This window comes from Ursus americanus, chromosome 21 (assembly GCF_024610735.1).
Source record: "Ursus americanus isolate L20-20 chromosome 21, mUrsAme1.1.p, whole genome shotgun sequence".
In the NCBI taxonomy this organism is placed as follows: domain Eukaryota; kingdom Metazoa; phylum Chordata; class Mammalia; order Carnivora; family Ursidae; genus Ursus; species Ursus americanus.
The window spans coordinates 35,499,534-35,516,518 of record NC_142147.1 but is presented as its reverse complement, the minus strand read 5'-3'; the positions used below and the strand labels follow the sequence as shown (position 1 = coordinate 35,516,518).

General features: G+C 49.3%; 1 protein-coding gene across 1 annotated transcript in view; it reads right to left on the bottom strand.

Moving 5' to 3' along the window:
* The window catches only part of CDH13 (cadherin 13), a 984,218-nt gene that overhangs the window by 83,217 nt on the left and 884,016 nt on the right, over positions 1-16,985 (bottom strand). The window contains exons 9-10 of the mRNA XM_045796090.2: positions 11,303-11,485; positions 4,425-4,678 (exon numbers count right to left, since the gene is read on the bottom strand). Coding sequence (XP_045652046.2) covers positions 4,425-4,678; positions 11,303-11,485 — 437 coding nt within the window. The remainder of the gene's footprint in view (positions 1-4,424; positions 4,679-11,302; positions 11,486-16,985) is intronic.

Here is a 16,985-nt window from a genome sequence, read left to right as displayed (position 1 = left end):
ATTTAACAATTTAGCTATAAGCGTGTCCACTGACCTTTTCAAAAAATAATTGCATACCATTGGAAACACTCTTAATACCCAATAACAAGGAAATGAATGAAGAAATGAGAACATCCATGTAATAGAATAGAACACTATCAAGCAATTAAAAATAATGGCTATGTCTTGACATGGAAAGCTGTTCACCATATACTGGAAAGTAGACATGGCAGGTTCCAAAACAGGACGGGTGATGGGAGCCAATTCTGGTAATAAAAATGGAAGGTTTCTCACATGTGACAGAGGGAGATATACCCACGTTGTTAAGAGGGGATTTCCTGTGCGAGATGATTACAGATTCTTTATTATCTTCTTGATTCTTAATTGCCTTTTCCAAAGTCTCCTCCATGAACTATCTTAACTTTATAATAAGGATAAGAAGATACAAGTCATTAAAAAGAAGAATTTCGTCTGTCACCAGCCCGTTGATGTCCATTTTGATTTGGCTAAGAGTGCAATGCAATGGGCTTTTTAACAAGTTTTAATAACTCAGGCTTTTTAGTGAGAACATTCACTCTGATGCCTGGACACCTCCTGTCTCTAGTGTTACAGGCTTCTCAGAGATCAAGGCGCCTTTCACAGACCTGACTGCTCCCTGGTGAGATGAAAGAGTGCCCACCAGGGGCCAGCTGTGCCAGCCGCGTGCCCGAGACGAGATGCGCCTTTCATCATGGGAGACAGGACACCGGCCGGGATGGGAATTAGTCAGAAGTTCCTAAGTTTTGTGTGGGTTGCGGGTGGGGAGGAAATTCCCTGCTTTGACAGGGAGGGAACCCACCTTCGGGGAAGAGGGCAAAAGTGCCTGTCAAGTTTGGGGCAGGACCTGTATCAGGGTCCTGGTCAGGTGGAGAATCTCCCTCCTCCTGGTCTCAAAAGCTCCCAGGGCCTGGTGAGTCATTTGAGATGAAAATGGGGTTATTGGGGCTGAGTCACAGAGAATCCTGGAATGAAATATTGATAGACAGGGTAGGGGGGAGAGAGAGAAAGGAGGAAGAGGGGGAAGGAAGAGGGTGAGGAGGTGAAAAGGGGGAGAGGAAGGGAGAGGGGAAGGATCAAGGGCTTCAAGTAATTAATGGACCTTTTCTCCCCAAAGAGTTCCTGGGACAAGCGCTCCACCTGTCAGTAATGCTGTCTCTGCCTCTGAGGAGCTCAGGACCAGCACCAGGGGAGGAGCGGTGGAGGGAGGGGAGGCCCAGTGAGTGCCAGGCTGAGAGAGGAGCCCTACAGGCCATGCTGGGTCCCAGCAGGGAGGACTGTGTGTGAGGAGTCTGGCCAGAGAGAGAAGTGTGTGTGTGTGTGTGTGTGTGTGTGTGTGTGTGTCTCAATCTATGACAAACACATTTACTTTGCTGCAAGGCTGGAAGAGGGATTTCTCTAGACGCTGCTCGGCTCAATTTGTAAATGCTAGAACTCTTTAGCAAACCAGCCCAGAGAAACACCACAGCTGCATTTCCTGAGGGGACTCACAAAATTGAACTTGGTCACAGGGACTCTCCGTGGTTCCTGATGACTCAGCCTCCATTCCCGTCTCCCGGGCAGAGCATTCTACACTCCTTCGGTGGTCATAGTGAGACATGGGGACCACAGTGGGCATGCTTCACCCCCCTGCTGTTCCATTTGGCTCAGAGATGGGCATGTGTCCAAGTTGGCTCAGTGAGACCCAAGCCCGGCCCTTGGACTTGAACTTTGAATTGGGAAGCTTCTCTTCCTGCTGGGAGGGCCGGGACTGGCATTGCTGGTGGCCATTCAGCCATGGCCGAGGCTGAAGCCGACCCCAGGGCAGAGCAGAGCCAAGACGTGCAGAAAGAACATATGCCGGACACCCGAGTTCTCACACTGGTGCCCTCGTCCCTGTGCACTTTTTAGTTATGTGGGCCGATACGTGCCATCTTGGGCTAAGCCACTTGGAGGTGGGACCCGGCAGCTTATGAGGAAAGGTCAGGTCTGTGATGACCGACTGGAGCTTCCCACACTTCTGCTTCTTCCCTTGGGTCTCCTGTCTAGTAATTAACACATTATTTTCTCTGACCTCCTCTTCTCATGTGGTGGGAGCCACGGACGTTCTGCCTGTGATACAACGGGGAATGCCTGCACCCCACTCCAGTAGCTGGGTCCTTGTGCTCCATGGCTCACATCCTGGTCTTGACATCCCTCAATGTCTTGCTCTTGCCAGTCATGACCTCCCTCTCTGGGGCCAGAATCCTGTCCCTAACTCAGTTTTCTGGGACGGCTCTCCAAGGCCTGTCCCACATTCCCAGCTCCACGTGCCATCTGCAAGATGGGATCCCCTTCCTCTCTCCCCATCGGATGCCCGCAGGGGTGGGCAGCCACATCTGAGAACATCAGCTCTGTGGTCTGTCAAGGCGCCCTGATTTGGGAGGCTCATGACTGCGGCTCAGGCAAGGCCGGCACACCTGGTGTACACGAACCCGTGCTGGCAAGTGGCACAAGTGTGGGAAATGTTTGGAGGTGGTCCCCGTGCGGTCGAGAAGTGCCAGCTCGTCACTTCCCATCCCCTAGAGACTCAGCACCGCCGGAGTTCCTGTGCTATCGTGGGCCTGGTTCGAAACACGTTCTTCAGTTCGATACACTATCCAGTGACTCTCCAGCAAATTCCCTCTTTCGCCTAAGTCAGCCAGAGCTGGTCTGTTCTTTTTTTTAAAGATTTTTTATTTATTTATTCGACAGAGATAGAGACAGCCAGCGAGAGAGGGAACACAGCAGGGGGAGTGGGAGAGGAAGAAGCAGGCTCCCAGTGGAGGAGCCTGATACGGGGCTCGATCCCAGAACGCCAGGATCACGCCCTGAGCTGAAGGCAGAGGCCCAACCGCTGTGCCACCCAGGCGCCCCAGCCAGAGCTGGTCTTAAACAGAGAACCTAGACAGACATACCTCTCCCCCTATCACTGCCTGTCACGCATCTGCCCCTCGCCACCGAGTTAAGGCTTTCTGACTTGGCAGCATCCCAAGTCACACAGCGACTGCAGAGCTCCCCCCCCCTTCAGCAACAATAAGCCCACTGAAATTCCAAACTCGCTTTCTCCCCACCCCAGAGTCGCCTCTTCTGCCTCCTGTAGCAGAAGTACAAAATGACAGTGAAGCTCCCTGAAAGACAACCTAAATCAGTACGACTGCCTTCCTGTCTGTTAAGCTACCAGCGCCCTCATCTAAGGACTTAAGGAAAGCTTGCTCTTTGATATTTAAATTGCATATTTCCTTTACCAGGTACCCAGAAGGAAAAGGAAGGAGAGAAAACAGCATGGCGATTTCAGAGTCACATTATTATCGGATTTGGTATAGTTTGGACCTGTATCTAGTTCATCTGGCATTTCGGAAAGCTCTCTTGTGAAAGTAAATCCCCTTTTGGGATTGGAAACTAACGTGAGCCACGTGGCTGCCAGCTCGCTTCGCGGTAACGTGGCCGCGTGGAGACTTGGCGCGTTTCCAGGTGTTTCAAATCAGGAAAATACAACATGCGTTTATTAGAAGTGTATCTAATATTTGATTATCTGTTTCTCCTATGAGAGGAAGATTAGATTTTGGAAGAGAAAGATTAATAACTTTCTTTTGCAGAGACGAGTGTGCATTTGGACCTGCATGCCCAATTTAGATTCGCTGTGAAACACTGCACCAAGGAGAGCAGCTTGTCTGCACTAGTTCTGTGGCTAATGATCATTTAATTAAATCTTGTCATGAAAACACCTTCTTTCTAAGCACCGGACAGAGCTTAAGAAATGAAGACAGAAATTTTTAAAGACTATTTTTTTCCTTTGGCTTGCCATTCATCAGTGGAAAACCTAACCCCGACGTTCCATGTCTAAGTACCAGCCATGGCCGTTCCTTCCCCTTTTGACAGGTTCAGAACCCAGAGCACTAAGCAGAGAGCACACAGACTTGGCAGACTGTCTGGTTTCTATTCTGATTCCTCTGCTAACAGTCTTGAGCTGTTACTGAACCTCTCTGGATTCATAATACCCTTGTCTGTGTGTGGAGTCAGCCAACACCTTTCTTACCAAGTTGTGGTGACGAGAATATACGTCAAGTGTCTGAGAGGCAGGGGGGCCAGAGATGGTGACTTCTTTTTCTTTTTCTCAGGGACAATGCTTGGCAGACCCCTCTGGCCATTCAGAAACAGAGCCCTGAAGTCACCCTCCTGAGCTGGTCTAGTGCTGGGAAGCAGGTGTGGGGGTAGCAGCCCCCTGGAGTCAGCCTGGTCCTGATATCATCAGCCGTGAGCTCTTCATTGTGACATGGACCTTCTACTTACCCAGATCACTAACAAATTCAATTTAATGCTAGTTCACTCCTGACAATCAGGCCTGCAGCCGGAAAAGAAACACTATTTCTGCGTGCCTTAGGTCTCCAGTTAGGGGGCCGCTCACCCACCTGATGGTTTGACGCTGCAGGGAATCGGGGTCCGTGGCGTTCACGGTCAGGAGCACGCTGCCCACAGAGATGTTCTCCTGCCTGGTCACCGTCATGGGGTCTGGGTAGAAAACCGGACCCTCGTTGACATCCAGGACAGTGATGTGGACGGTGGCCGTGGAGCTGGGGCCATAGGACACGTCGGGCACCAGCGGGTCCTCATTTTCCACTTTGATCAGCAGGGTGTGAAAGGCGGAAATCTCGTAGTCCAGGGGCTGGAAAGCAGAGACGGGGGGCTCAGCGTGTGTGTCTGCTACAAGGGGTGAACGCCTTTGCCCCAAGTCCCTGCGATACCCCATGAGCCAACGTGGATGATCAGGGATGGATCCAGGTTTTGTGGGCTAACCTGAACGCAATGTGGGGTCCCCCTTAAGGATATGAAACATACAGCATACAGGTACAGAATTCGGGATGGACACTGGTAGTTTTTTTCAGATCGAGAAGTGACGACACATGACACAAGCCTCGGAGTTCTGGGGCCCCAGTCTGAGACCTCTTTAGGCGACACCCTTGCCCCGCTGACATTAAAAGGCTTCCTACCTGTAACCTGTAGCCCCATGACTCCGACACGCAGGGCGGTTCTGGGGACGAACAACTCTGAAGCCTAAGCTTTGCCCGCTACGGGGCCACCCTGCCTTGGTTACCATGGGGGGATACCGAATGGAAAAGGTAGCCCGAAGTTCCATCCTCAGTGCCTCTGTCTCACTGGCCACAAGCACCAAGGCTGGAGTCTGGAGGTCAAGGAGAGTTTCTCCTGGCACAAGTTCATTTCCGGGGAGGGCGATGTGTAGGGAAAAGGACTGGAGAGGATTGGAGACACGTGGGGTTAAACCTCCAGGCCCTTCCCCACCTGAGGGCATTTGAAAACATGCAGGGAATTTTCAATGGTCACCATGACTCAGGGGCTTTGTGATCAGATACGGGGTAGGGGCAGTGATTACCAGATACAAGGCCATGCCGGGGACCCTCCAACATGATGGTGGATGGTCCTGGCCCCAGGTCACTGAGATGCGGCCCACTCTAGGTGACTTTGCAAAGGAGGCTGATAGTACCCGCCTCCCCCAGCTGCTGTGCAGAGTAAATCAGATCAGGTTCAGGAAACCCCATTGTAGACGTTATTAATATGGGGGTCCTGCCCATCATGGAATGACATGGATGATATTCACTTGGCTACTCTCTTTCCAAACCACGAGATGATGCAGGAGTGACATTTCCTGTCACTGAGGGTGCGTGGGGAGGCATTTAGGTCAGATGAGGACACGCTGTTTATTTCAAGTTATTTTTCTAATGTTGACTGGGAGAATGAGTAGCTAACTCCTCGGTCCCAGACACACAGATACTCTTGCTGGAAGGACAGGACCAGAGTGAGTACAGGGAGTTGGTTCACACTCGACTAGAAGGAAGCAAATGATAGGCAGGTTGTAAGGGCCACGGGAAGTGGGAGCAGCGTGAGACCGGGAAGCTGGGTAGAGAGCCTGCAGGTGTAAGAGCTGGAATAGAATCCAGCTGGTTGAGTTAGAGTCGGAATGACTGTAGGCAAATCATGGTACCTTCATAATAACTAAAGCCAACACACACACAGGAAATGCTGACACAGGAGTGCTTTCTGATGGTAACGGGACCCTCTCTTTGCACCTGCGACAACTCCCAGCGGGACTTAAAGAGTTAACAGATGTAACGCTCTTGGCGCCTAGGAGCTACCCAGTTATATTTCGGTCCCATCCCTGGAACACGAGAATACTTCACCACTCCATCCCTTTCTAGTAAGAGATTTCTGTCCATCCCAAGTGATGCCCCAAATATGCAACTTCAGTGAGGTACAATTCAAACAGGTGCCAGGGCGTTGCCATGCTCAGAAGACGTTCATCCTGATTAGGATACTGAAGGGCAGAAGCCTTTGGCTCACTGGGTTGTGACCACTTTGCGCTCATGCTCTGAGCAGGGCTGACATGTGGAGCCCAGCATCCAGGAGCCTCCCCCACCCACCCCAGTGCCAGGCAGACCCAGTGGGACAGCCCAGGTGCAGAGGGCCCCGGCTCCTGGCAGCACGGTGTACTTCTGGAAATGAAGTTAACTAGCAAACTGACATTTGTGAAATCCCAAACCTAGCCCAACTGAATTTTCTACCATGATGGAAAAGCCACCAGGCTGGGGTTTCTTCCCTTTGTGAGCTCCACGGGGCTCGGAACAGCAGAATTTGGGCCTGGATTTGAGGCCGACATGGTGAGCGGGGGTGCTGAGCCGTTTGCAGCAGGATGGAGTGAGGCAGACCTGGGCGGAGAAGATCTGGGTCCTGAGGGGAAGTGGTCTGGCTTATCTACACATGGCCTTTAAATAGTATGGCTAAACTGTTTCTTTACATGTTAGGTACACGTGTGTACATTTATGTTGGACATAAAGGACACATGTATGCCTTTACAGTAAACACACATATGTATGTCTTTACATTTTTAGACGTGCATGTGTATTTGTCTATGTTACATATGTATGTGTGTGTATGTGTGTATGACAGGTGTATGCATGCATGTGTGATAACTCTATCTGGGCTCCCTGAGATTCCAGCTGAGTCTGGAAGCAGAGCTTTGGAGTATGATTTACTGGCATGCCTTCTCAGAGGGGAGGGAGGGAGCAAGGATGTGGACTCTGCTGGAGTCCAGCTGAGGCCCAGTGCCAGGGGAGCTCTGGAAATTTCACTGACTGCCAAATTGGCCCCATCTCAGGGCAGGGGCTGGCCTTTTGCATCCCCCTGCAGTCAGGCCCACAGTGCAGGCTCTCTCCAGCGGGCAGAGCCTGGCCTGGGTTCTCCTTTCAGTGAGGGCAGTTCTGCTGGGAAGACAGAGGCTGAGAGCCGTTATCTGCTAGCACTCGGGGCTCTGGGAGTGGCAGTCCCACCTAGGAAGGGAACCTGGTGGGTGTGTTAGTCTCCTAGGGCTGTCAGAATGAAGGACTGGGTGGCTCAATACCACAGAAATCAACCGTCTCACAGTTCCAGAGACCAGAAAGCGCAAAATCAAATGTGAGCAGGGCCGTGCTGGCTCTGAAAGCTCTAGGGGAAACTTCCCTGCCTCTTTCTCGGCCTCCATGGCCTGCAGCCACCCAACTCCCGTCTCTGCCTCCGCGGTCACACGGCCCCCTCCCTGCCATATCCTTAGGAACACGGTCCTGCTAGAGGCGGGCCCACCCTCTCCACCATGACCTCAACTAAGCACATCTGCAGTGACTCTGTTTCCAAATATGGCCACCCTCACAGGTCTGGGGGCAAGGACTTCAAAATATCTTTTCTTGGGGAACATAATTCAATCCATACCTGTGGGGCACCCGTGGCTCCCCGACCCCCACAATATACATGTTTGATTTTCACCACCGCCGTTCATTATTTTCCATGACATTAGTTATCCTTTACTGTGCACCTACTGTGTGCTAGGAGCGCTCGGTGTGCATCAGCTCACCCAATCCTCACTTTACATCATAGTAGCTGGTGCTTTAGTCCCCTTTTGTCAACGAGGGAATAGGCTCAGAGAGGTTGAATAACTCCGTCAAAGTCACACAGCTCATAAGGCCCACGGAACACTTTGGCTCAGGGAGCGTGACGAGAAAGGAAGAAGAATGTGGGAGTGAAGTAGCTGGGAGAGCGGCTGCTCTCCAGCCCCGTTTCCAGGCATGTTCCCAGGCTGACATTCCCTGAGGGCAACACTGGCCTCAGCGGATTTGGGACGTGAACAGTGCCACAGAGGGAGGGCAGAGGGGCAGTGAGTCGCACGGCACCTTTCTAGAGGGCAGGGCCGCTCAAGCGCCCGTTTCCATCTGCACGGTGCCGGCTGTAATAATTCCAGCTGTGCGTTCCCGGGGCCAAGCCACCGGGAGCTGGCACAACGTGGGTCTCTGCTCCCAGACCCTGCCTGGGCTCACGGTGGATGAAGAAGCCCTCCTTCATCTGAGGCATATGACTTTAGTAATGTGATCTGTCTGATGCAGGCTCTCTGCATCGGGGAAGGGAGGAAATTGGAAACACTTCCAATAAAGTTCCAGAGAGTCGACTCAATTACTATTTCATCAAGCGTCAAGAGAGGGTGTGAACTAGTGTCGTGGAGACTTTAAAGGCTGGGAAAGCCATCCCACACAGGAAGAGTAAAGAACCTGGGGTTTGCTGTCTGGAAGAGGGAGGGTTTGAAAGTGATCCAACAGTGATTTATAAGCCTATTATGGGTTTGGGAATCAAGGCTTTCTGGATGTTTCCTTTTCCTCCGGGTCATAAGAGAAAATACACTTAAAATGCAGGGTGGATTATGTTCAGCTGAAAGGGTAATTCTCTGACAGTTTTGGAATAGGTCTATAGAGCAACGAAGAGCATTCCTGACCAGAGGTTTTAAAGAGGAAACAGGTACTTGCTTTCCAGAACTGTTAGGATTTGGTCCTGCCGTGAGGCAGGACTCCCCTGGGAACCACACAGTCCTGAAACCTGTGCTCGTTCCTCGGTACACTAACTGCTAACTGGTTAGGGCACAACTGCTCATGCTCCCCTACCCATCTCTTCCTGCAGAGAACCCAAAAGCCAGATTTGGACTTCTTAGCCTTCCTTGCAGCTAAGGATGGGTATGTGTTATCTGGCCAATGAAACATCATGGGAAATTATCTGAGAAACCACTGGAAGAGATATTTCCTTCGCTGATGAGAGGAGAGGGGCACTCGAGAGCACTCTCTCTTGTCTGTCTGGCTGCCTTCTTGCTTCCTGCCTTAGAACATAGCAGAAGGAAGATGTGGTACCTGAGGCTTTGGCAGCCATTTTGTGACCATGAGGAAAAAGCCAGAAGCATTTGCAGAGCCCCCTGCGGTCTCTCTGACACCTTGAGCTGCCAGCCAATCCTAGACTGGCCTACCTTCATCTAGTTATGGAAATCATCACATTCTTTTTATTATTTAAGCCAGTATCAGACTGGTAGTCTGTTATTTGCACCTGAGGGCATTCCTAATGAAGCAAGGGGTTGTTGGCAAAGTGAAGCGCCTGGGGAACAAGGCCAGACCTGCCTGTAGAAAGCTGTCCTGGGGCTTGACTCAGGTGGGTTGAGAAGCAGAGAGAGCCCAAGGCCCTCTGGAGGAGTTCACGTAGCAGGCAGCCAACGGCAGGGGGAGTCTCCATTTTAATTCTGAAGCAAAGGGAGTCCACTCACTAATAAAACTGAGATCCAAAGGGAGCCCCAGGTGCTGCAGGCACCTCCTTTGCAGGAATTTGTAGATGCAAACTCGTCCTCCGGCAGTGCTCATCCACAGGGCTGTGCTCCATGAGCCCCAGCGCGTCCTGGGGCCTGTGGCACCTCTCCCTCATACGCTGACCAGCAGGCGCGTGTGGGTGGGGCCCGGGAACCCGGGTTGTAACTAGCCTCCCCGGTGATGTTCCTGGATGCTAAGCTTTCAGACTCAGCATCGTCGGCCACAGTGGCGGTGTGGGGAGAGGGGAACGCGCCTTCGTGACTCTGGTTTTCTCGTAGTGTCTGTTCCTCAAGCTGTTGCACACAGGGGCCGGGGAGAACTGCGTTCTTCTAGGATTTATGATGAGGCTGTATATTTACCCAAGCTCTGTCTCCCTGCTGCAAGTTTGGAAAATTGCCTTACGGCATTTATGGATACAGGCTCGCCACAGAGGACGGCCAGTGGCCGTGTTATTTTACGACTTCCACACCTGGAAACTGCAGTGGTGGTGCAGGAGAGCCGAGTCAGGAGCTCCTGACAACCTCGCTGTTGCCAGTGTTATTAGAGGAGAACCAGGAAGCCCCATGGGCTGTTCTTCTCAGCCAGACATCTGAGGTTCGATATGAATCAAGCACTGGAAAGAACAGAGCTTGGGAGAAACCCAGCCCCTCCTCCTCCAGAGAAGCCAGAAGTGTCTCTGAGATCTGCCATTCTCAATGGCTCTGGGGCCTGCCCCGGGGAAGGTTGTGGAACCCTGCACAAGGCTGAACAAAATCTCCCAGCAGAACCATAGGCGGATGCCCGGAACTTGAAAATAGGTGACCTTGTGGGGCGAAAGGGACTTCTCACAGATGTGAGTAAGCTAAGGACCTCGTGGGGGGAGAGGATCCTGGAGGACCCCTGGACCCCTGGCGACACAGAGGTCCTTAAAGCAGGCAGGCAGGGAAGTCAAAGGAGGAAACAGACGTGAGACAGGAGCAGAGAGAAATAGGACGCTGCTGCCTTGCTGCCTGGAGATACGAGAAAGGGCCACAAGCCAAGGAACGAGGGTGGCCTCCAGCTGCTGGGGAAGGTAAGGACACAGATGGTCTCCTAGAGCCTCCAAGAGGACCCGGCCTGCCAACCTTAGCTCCGTGAAGCTGATTTTGGAGCTCCGGCCTCCAGAACTTATATGAAAGAATATAAGGCCACCAAGGGTGTGGTCATTTGTGAAGGCAGCCCCGGGACACGACACAGGCTCCAAGGGCCAGTCGCTGTTTATCTCCTGCTTTTAAGAGAATAACCAGAACACTGCTCGGACACATGAAGAGGAAATGTAATGATCCACATTTTTGATCATAGATCTTTAAAAAACCTTTGCATATCCTGGTTTTTGCATGTCTTTGATAATTCATTATCAATCATATTGGAGAATCTGTTTTAAAAATTAACTTGGGTTGTATTTTTTAAGGTTACGTATACATTTGAGTTTCCTAGAACCTGTGCAACAGGTTGGTTTTGTGGCTGTGAGGCTCTAAGTACACTCCTAAGCCCTGAGCCTTTTTCTTCTTCATCCCTAAGGGGAGGAGACTAGGGCTGCCTTCTCCTTGACCTTCCCCAGCAGGGAGGCCCTCTGCCTGGTGTGGAGGGAGGAGCGTGGGAAGTGCCCTTACTTTGACAACGGACAGCATCCCCTCGTTGGTCTGAGGGTTGGTGTGGATCTCGAAACTCTGGCCTGGGTTTCCATTGATGATGGTGTAGGCAGCCCTCCACGCGCCTGTGGTGGGGTCGTCCTTGTCCTCAACTGTCAAGTTGACAATAACCCCCATGGCTCCTTCCTCGACGGTGGCTTGAAACTGCAAACAGAGCAGATGGTTACTGTCACTATTTGGTAAAAACAGCACTGACCCTTTATAGAGCCCTTCGACAGGCCCGGCAGTGGGTCCGTTACCCACGTCACCTCATTTCACCGTGAGCAGTGCAGGAGGGTTATGCTGCTAGGCCGAGCTGAGCCGGCAGACAGTCCTCTCCTCCTCTCGGCCTTCCCTGCACCCAGGTGAGGCCAGGAGACTGCTTTGTCTACTACTAAATGTGGCGAGAAGTGATGCTTGCCCGCTAGGAGCAGCTCTCCCTTCTCTGTGCCTCTCCTTCCATAATCTACACGCAGACAACCCCATGATCCAAGGGCAGGGCGCGGCCACAGGGGAAGGGCATGGGTCCCAAGTCCCCACAAGGAGGTGAACACCCATCCTGAGCTGTTGTTGAAGGAGAAACAGACTTACACGGAATTTGAGCCTTCAGACAATTTTGGGTGTCTTTGCTCCTACAGCCTCACTACCCTAAACAACGAGGTCACCGGGGAGCCAGGACACCTCCCTCGAATGTGGAGGGACTGGAGCTGAAACCAGGTGTTTGACTCCAAGGCCTCTGCCCAAGTACAGCCTCTCCTCTAAAGAAGAGAGCCGATTTCATCCGCCCCACCCCTTCCCCACTAAAAACCCATTTTCTAAGGAAACACATAAATCAGTTATTTGGAGCCTAGTTGTACCTGTGTTTTTATTGTAATACATCTCAAATACTTGTTGCAAGTAGGCGTGGTGAAAATAAATCAATAATGGAAAATCAGCTTTCCCATAGATAGAGAATTTCATGAGCTATCATTAGCACATTCCTTTGAGCTGGAAGCATAAAGTATTGTTTTGGTGCTTACCTCTGACACACTGCAGGTGAACAGTAATCTGTTTGCAAATATTTTACAAACAAGTAATACCAATAAGCTGACAAGAAGAAGAAATATCTTGGAATTTCAATTAGTAGGAAAGTGAATCTAGAGACAGTGAGACGATGTCAGAAAGCGCTTGTGTTCAAAGAGAAGTAATTTGAGAAATGGGGTTTCAAAAGCAGTGGCTGATTAATTGACTTGCAAATCATTAATCATAAGCCTTAATCTTGATGCCTTGGGGGGATGGGGCGGGGACGGGAACTAATTTGTCTACCACACCTCAGCAAACCTGGGTGGGTTGTTTCCTCTCTGTGAAAGGGGCGCTGGGAAATTCTTGGAACCTGATCACAGGATGGAAAGTAGCTGGAGCAGGCAGGGACGGGGAGGATGCTGTCACACCGATAGGGCTCCAGGAGACAACGAAGTTGACCTGATTTCTGTCGAAGTAGTCCTCTTCTACCTTTCCCTCTTTCTCACAAAAATCATGGAATTCCTCAGCTTGAATCTGGACGTGGTTCTCAGCCCTATCTGCACATTAGACTCTCTTTGGGGGCTTTTTTTTTTTTTTTTAAATAGCCTGGGCTCTATTCTAATTCACTGGGTTTGGGGTAAGGCCTGAGATTCAGTATTTTCTTAACTTGCCCAGATAATTCTAGGATGCAGTTCAGTTGAGAGAAGCACGATAGAGTCCAAGGTCAAGAACAGTAAGGAGGTGTCAGTATTGAGCCCACCCTGGTATTGAGAGGCTGCCTGACCTCTGCGCCGGGGGCCTGCCGGGCATCTGGCTCAGCAGGAAGGAGGGCTGGGATCAACGGCTGCTGGTCCATGGTGCTATCTAATCCCTTCAGATACAGATGAAGAAAGAGGCGCAGAGAAGGAAGGGAAGCCCAGAGTCGTTCAGTGAACCAAAGGTCAAGTCCGTGTCTCCTGGATTCCTGTAATTTCTGCTTTTCACAAATTCTATTACTCAAGACCCCATCGCTGAGGCCCGCCCCTCACCCCTGCTGCGGTCCAGGGCCAGACAACTAGTTCTCTGGCCCCACTGATCACACCGGACCTCAGCTCATCACCTGTCCTTGTATCTCTTCTGACACCTGTCCCTTAGGACACCAGGTGGGCGATGAGTGCTGAGACTGGAGGAGGCTGCGATCCCTCCGTCTGGTAGAGGTGCAGTGACATCCAGTACGGAGGTGACAAGTTGCTTTGCCAAAGTGGGTGAGGGTCACATTGCGGATGAAGACACAGAACACATCATGATTTGAGGAGGCTGGAGGCCCAGTTAGGGCTGTGTTGTTCACAGCTTTCTCCCCAGCCCCTCACATGATGCTAGGTGCGGAGAAGGGACCCAGTAAATATTTGTTGAATGAATCAGTGGTCTTAAATGCAGAGGGTGGGGCCTGGCATCAAAGGCCAGGGCGGAGAGGAACCGTGAGGCCTGCGGCTCGGCTCAGGAGCCATTAAGAGGGACCGGCTGGCTGATTGATGCCTGATCCTGCCATTTGCTTGATGTTCCAGAAGGGCAGGGATGGATCGATTCCTCTTGTTCTCCAGGACATCTCTAGCAGAGCTGCCTTATGACTTTCATGGATCTTAGTTACTTTTGCCTTCACTGGTCCTTCCTACCATAATAGATTTTCATGGCTTTTAAATTTCATTTTTTTTCCTGATGTGAGGAAAAAAATTAAAATTTTCTTTGACCCTAAAAGTTCTTTTTCTTCTGATTTTAGGACCCTAGGCACTATGCCTGTGGCACCTGATGGATGACTCAGCCCTGATCCCCAGTACATAGCACAGTGCTGGACACATGAGGGTCTGATGGACGGATGGATGGGTGGATTTGTAAAATTAGTATTTAGGCCAGGTCTAAGTGGGGAAAAAAACCTGTGCAGCTTTTCCCAGGACACTTTTTTTTTTTAAATGTCTGCAACACCTACCATAGGGGCTGGCATAGAACACCTAGTGTGTTAGCAAATGACTCCAAATGGAATAATGTGGTTGTTTGAGGAATTCTCACAGTGTGTATTGTGGCCCTGATACATCCTTAGATGTAGTAAAGTGTTCACAGCTAACTTACCAACCATCCATCTACCCATCCATCATCCACCCACCCACCCATCATTCTCATCTATTCTTCATCCATCCTCCATCCACCTGTCCATCCATTTATCTTCCTTCTAGCTATCATCCATCCATCCATTCTCCATCCCTCCATTGATCCATCCACCCATCTATCCATCATTCTCTATACATTTAGACATCCATCCATTTATCTTTCTTCCTTCCATCCATCCATCCATCCATCCATCCATCCATCCATCCATCTTCCAGATAGACAGACAGGCAGATAGCCAACAACTATTTGGTGGGTGGCTTCTGTGTGCCAGGCATGATATAGTATTAAATTCTAGGGATATGCTAGAAAACAAAAGAGGCATGGCATATGTATGATTATAAAACTGTTAAATGTTAGGAAAAAATTACTACATTGAGCCTGTAGCTTGAAAGGGGAGTGGTGAGAGGGAGTGGGTGCCTGAGCCAGTCTGGGAGGGTCATTAAGGAGGAATTCCCTGAGAACTGAAAGCAGAGGAGGAGTTAAGGGGAAAGGAGAGAGAGCATTCCTGGCATCTGGAACAGCAGGAGCAAAGGCCAGTGGTGGAGGGAGCATGGTGCATTTGCAGAACCAAGGGAAGGTGGGTGTGGCTGGAGTGCAGGGAAAGGCTGGGGAGAATTGTTTGCCATGGGACCCCAGAGGAGGACACAGTCAGATTGTGCAGGGCTTTGGGGGCTACAGAAAGGCATTTGGAATTTATCTTGAAAGTAAAGTGGAGTCTAGTCAAGGAACTGGGTTATGTTTAAATCTACTCTTGAGAGAATTTAGAAAAAAAATCTTTAAGTATAGAAAACATTCAACACAATTATTATAGTCTTTGTTAAGGCCATTATCTGATTCTTGCATAAACTACAAAGCCAGTTTCCTTGAGCATCCATTTAGAAACTCATTATTGCTTAATTAAATACTCATTCTATTAATTCTATTCAATGTTTTAACCCCATTATGTAATTCAAGATGGAAAATTAAATAGATTAAAATGAAATAGCACCATTTTATATTTCTATAGCAATGCTCACTTTGTGATTTAAAAACAATAGACAGACATTAATTTAGCATACCAGAGCACGAGGAATTATTGATTGTAACATTACTTCCTTTAATTGGAAAAAATAGATAAAGTCACTTTTCTGTTAAACTGTGTGGCAAATCAAATACCAGACGCAAAATGTATTTTTACATAATCAGTGTGGGTGATTGGCTTGGGACATACTGAGGCTCATTAGCTCCCTCCCTTGTATTCAGAACTGAGTATTTCATTCTGCTTTCTTTGACAATGTGGGGTGAGTTTTGTGATAGACATTTAGGAAGAGAATGCCTGGACCTTCCAGAAAGGTCATCCATCACCAGGGGGAAGACGGACTTCCATTTTATTTTACACCAAGGATAAATTCTCTTCCTCATTGAGCAAATGGTTGATTTTTAGTTAAGGTTAACCTGAAATTGGAAATAATAATCAGCAGGGTAGAAAGCCACAGGTAGGGAAGAAATGACAGTGCATGACTTTAAGGGACTGGACATCTACAAGCTTGCATGATGACTAGAGTCCAGGTTCATGAACTGTCAATGATGACGTTTCATGGATGGTGAACTTGAAAAGTTGGGATGTAGTCATTTGATCCTGGTTTTGGGAAATTAAAAGATAAGGTCCCAAAAAGTTTTATAAACTTGAATTTCTATTCATGAGGTTAAAAGCGTGCAGGAGAGATCATCAGAAATTTAACTTGCAAACAATCTTATGAGTCTATATTTACATAAAGGATTGAGCTCATTGGAAAAATCTGATCTCTTGCTGATAGCCTAATGGGTAGAAACTGTGATTGCTCGGAATAAGATAATACGTTTAAGGATCTTGGCACATTGCCTGGCATAGGGTAAGGAATCAGTATTTGTTAGTAAGGATGATGATGATGGATTTTGTTTTGTATCTTATGAAATTCTTAATAGTAAATTGGAGGATATGGCTCAAAACCCTGCGACTCTTTCTGTTCTTATCATTGCCTTTTAACGTATAATCTACATAGATACCTTATATCCTTGCAGTTGGTGTGGAAAAGCTCTTCTCTTTTCAGTTAAGTGTATCTGACACTCACATACTTGCTTATCCCTGGTTTGCTCTAATAACAGACCCTTTAGTTCCAAGGCAAATGATGTTAACCTACAGCACCCACATTGAGAAGGGATAGCGGTATTAGATATCTGGTTTCCTCCTATCTATGATTAGGATCAATCCCAGGATATAAAAAAATGAAAGAACTCCTTCTAGTAAATATCCTGTAAGTGTCTATTGCATGCCAAGGAGTCCACCAGAGGCAGGAAATAAAGCAGCAAATGAAAGGGACATTATTCTCTCTTCTCGGGGGCTTGAAGGTCAGTAGATTGACACATTTCCTCCCACTCACCCCCTTTCTTTATGTTTTGCTGACCTGTGACATATCAAAACATGTTGTTTTCTACCATTTCTCCACTGTCATACATCCAAGGCTGCACCTGTGGCCAATTACGGATGCTTTTATGTTTGGAC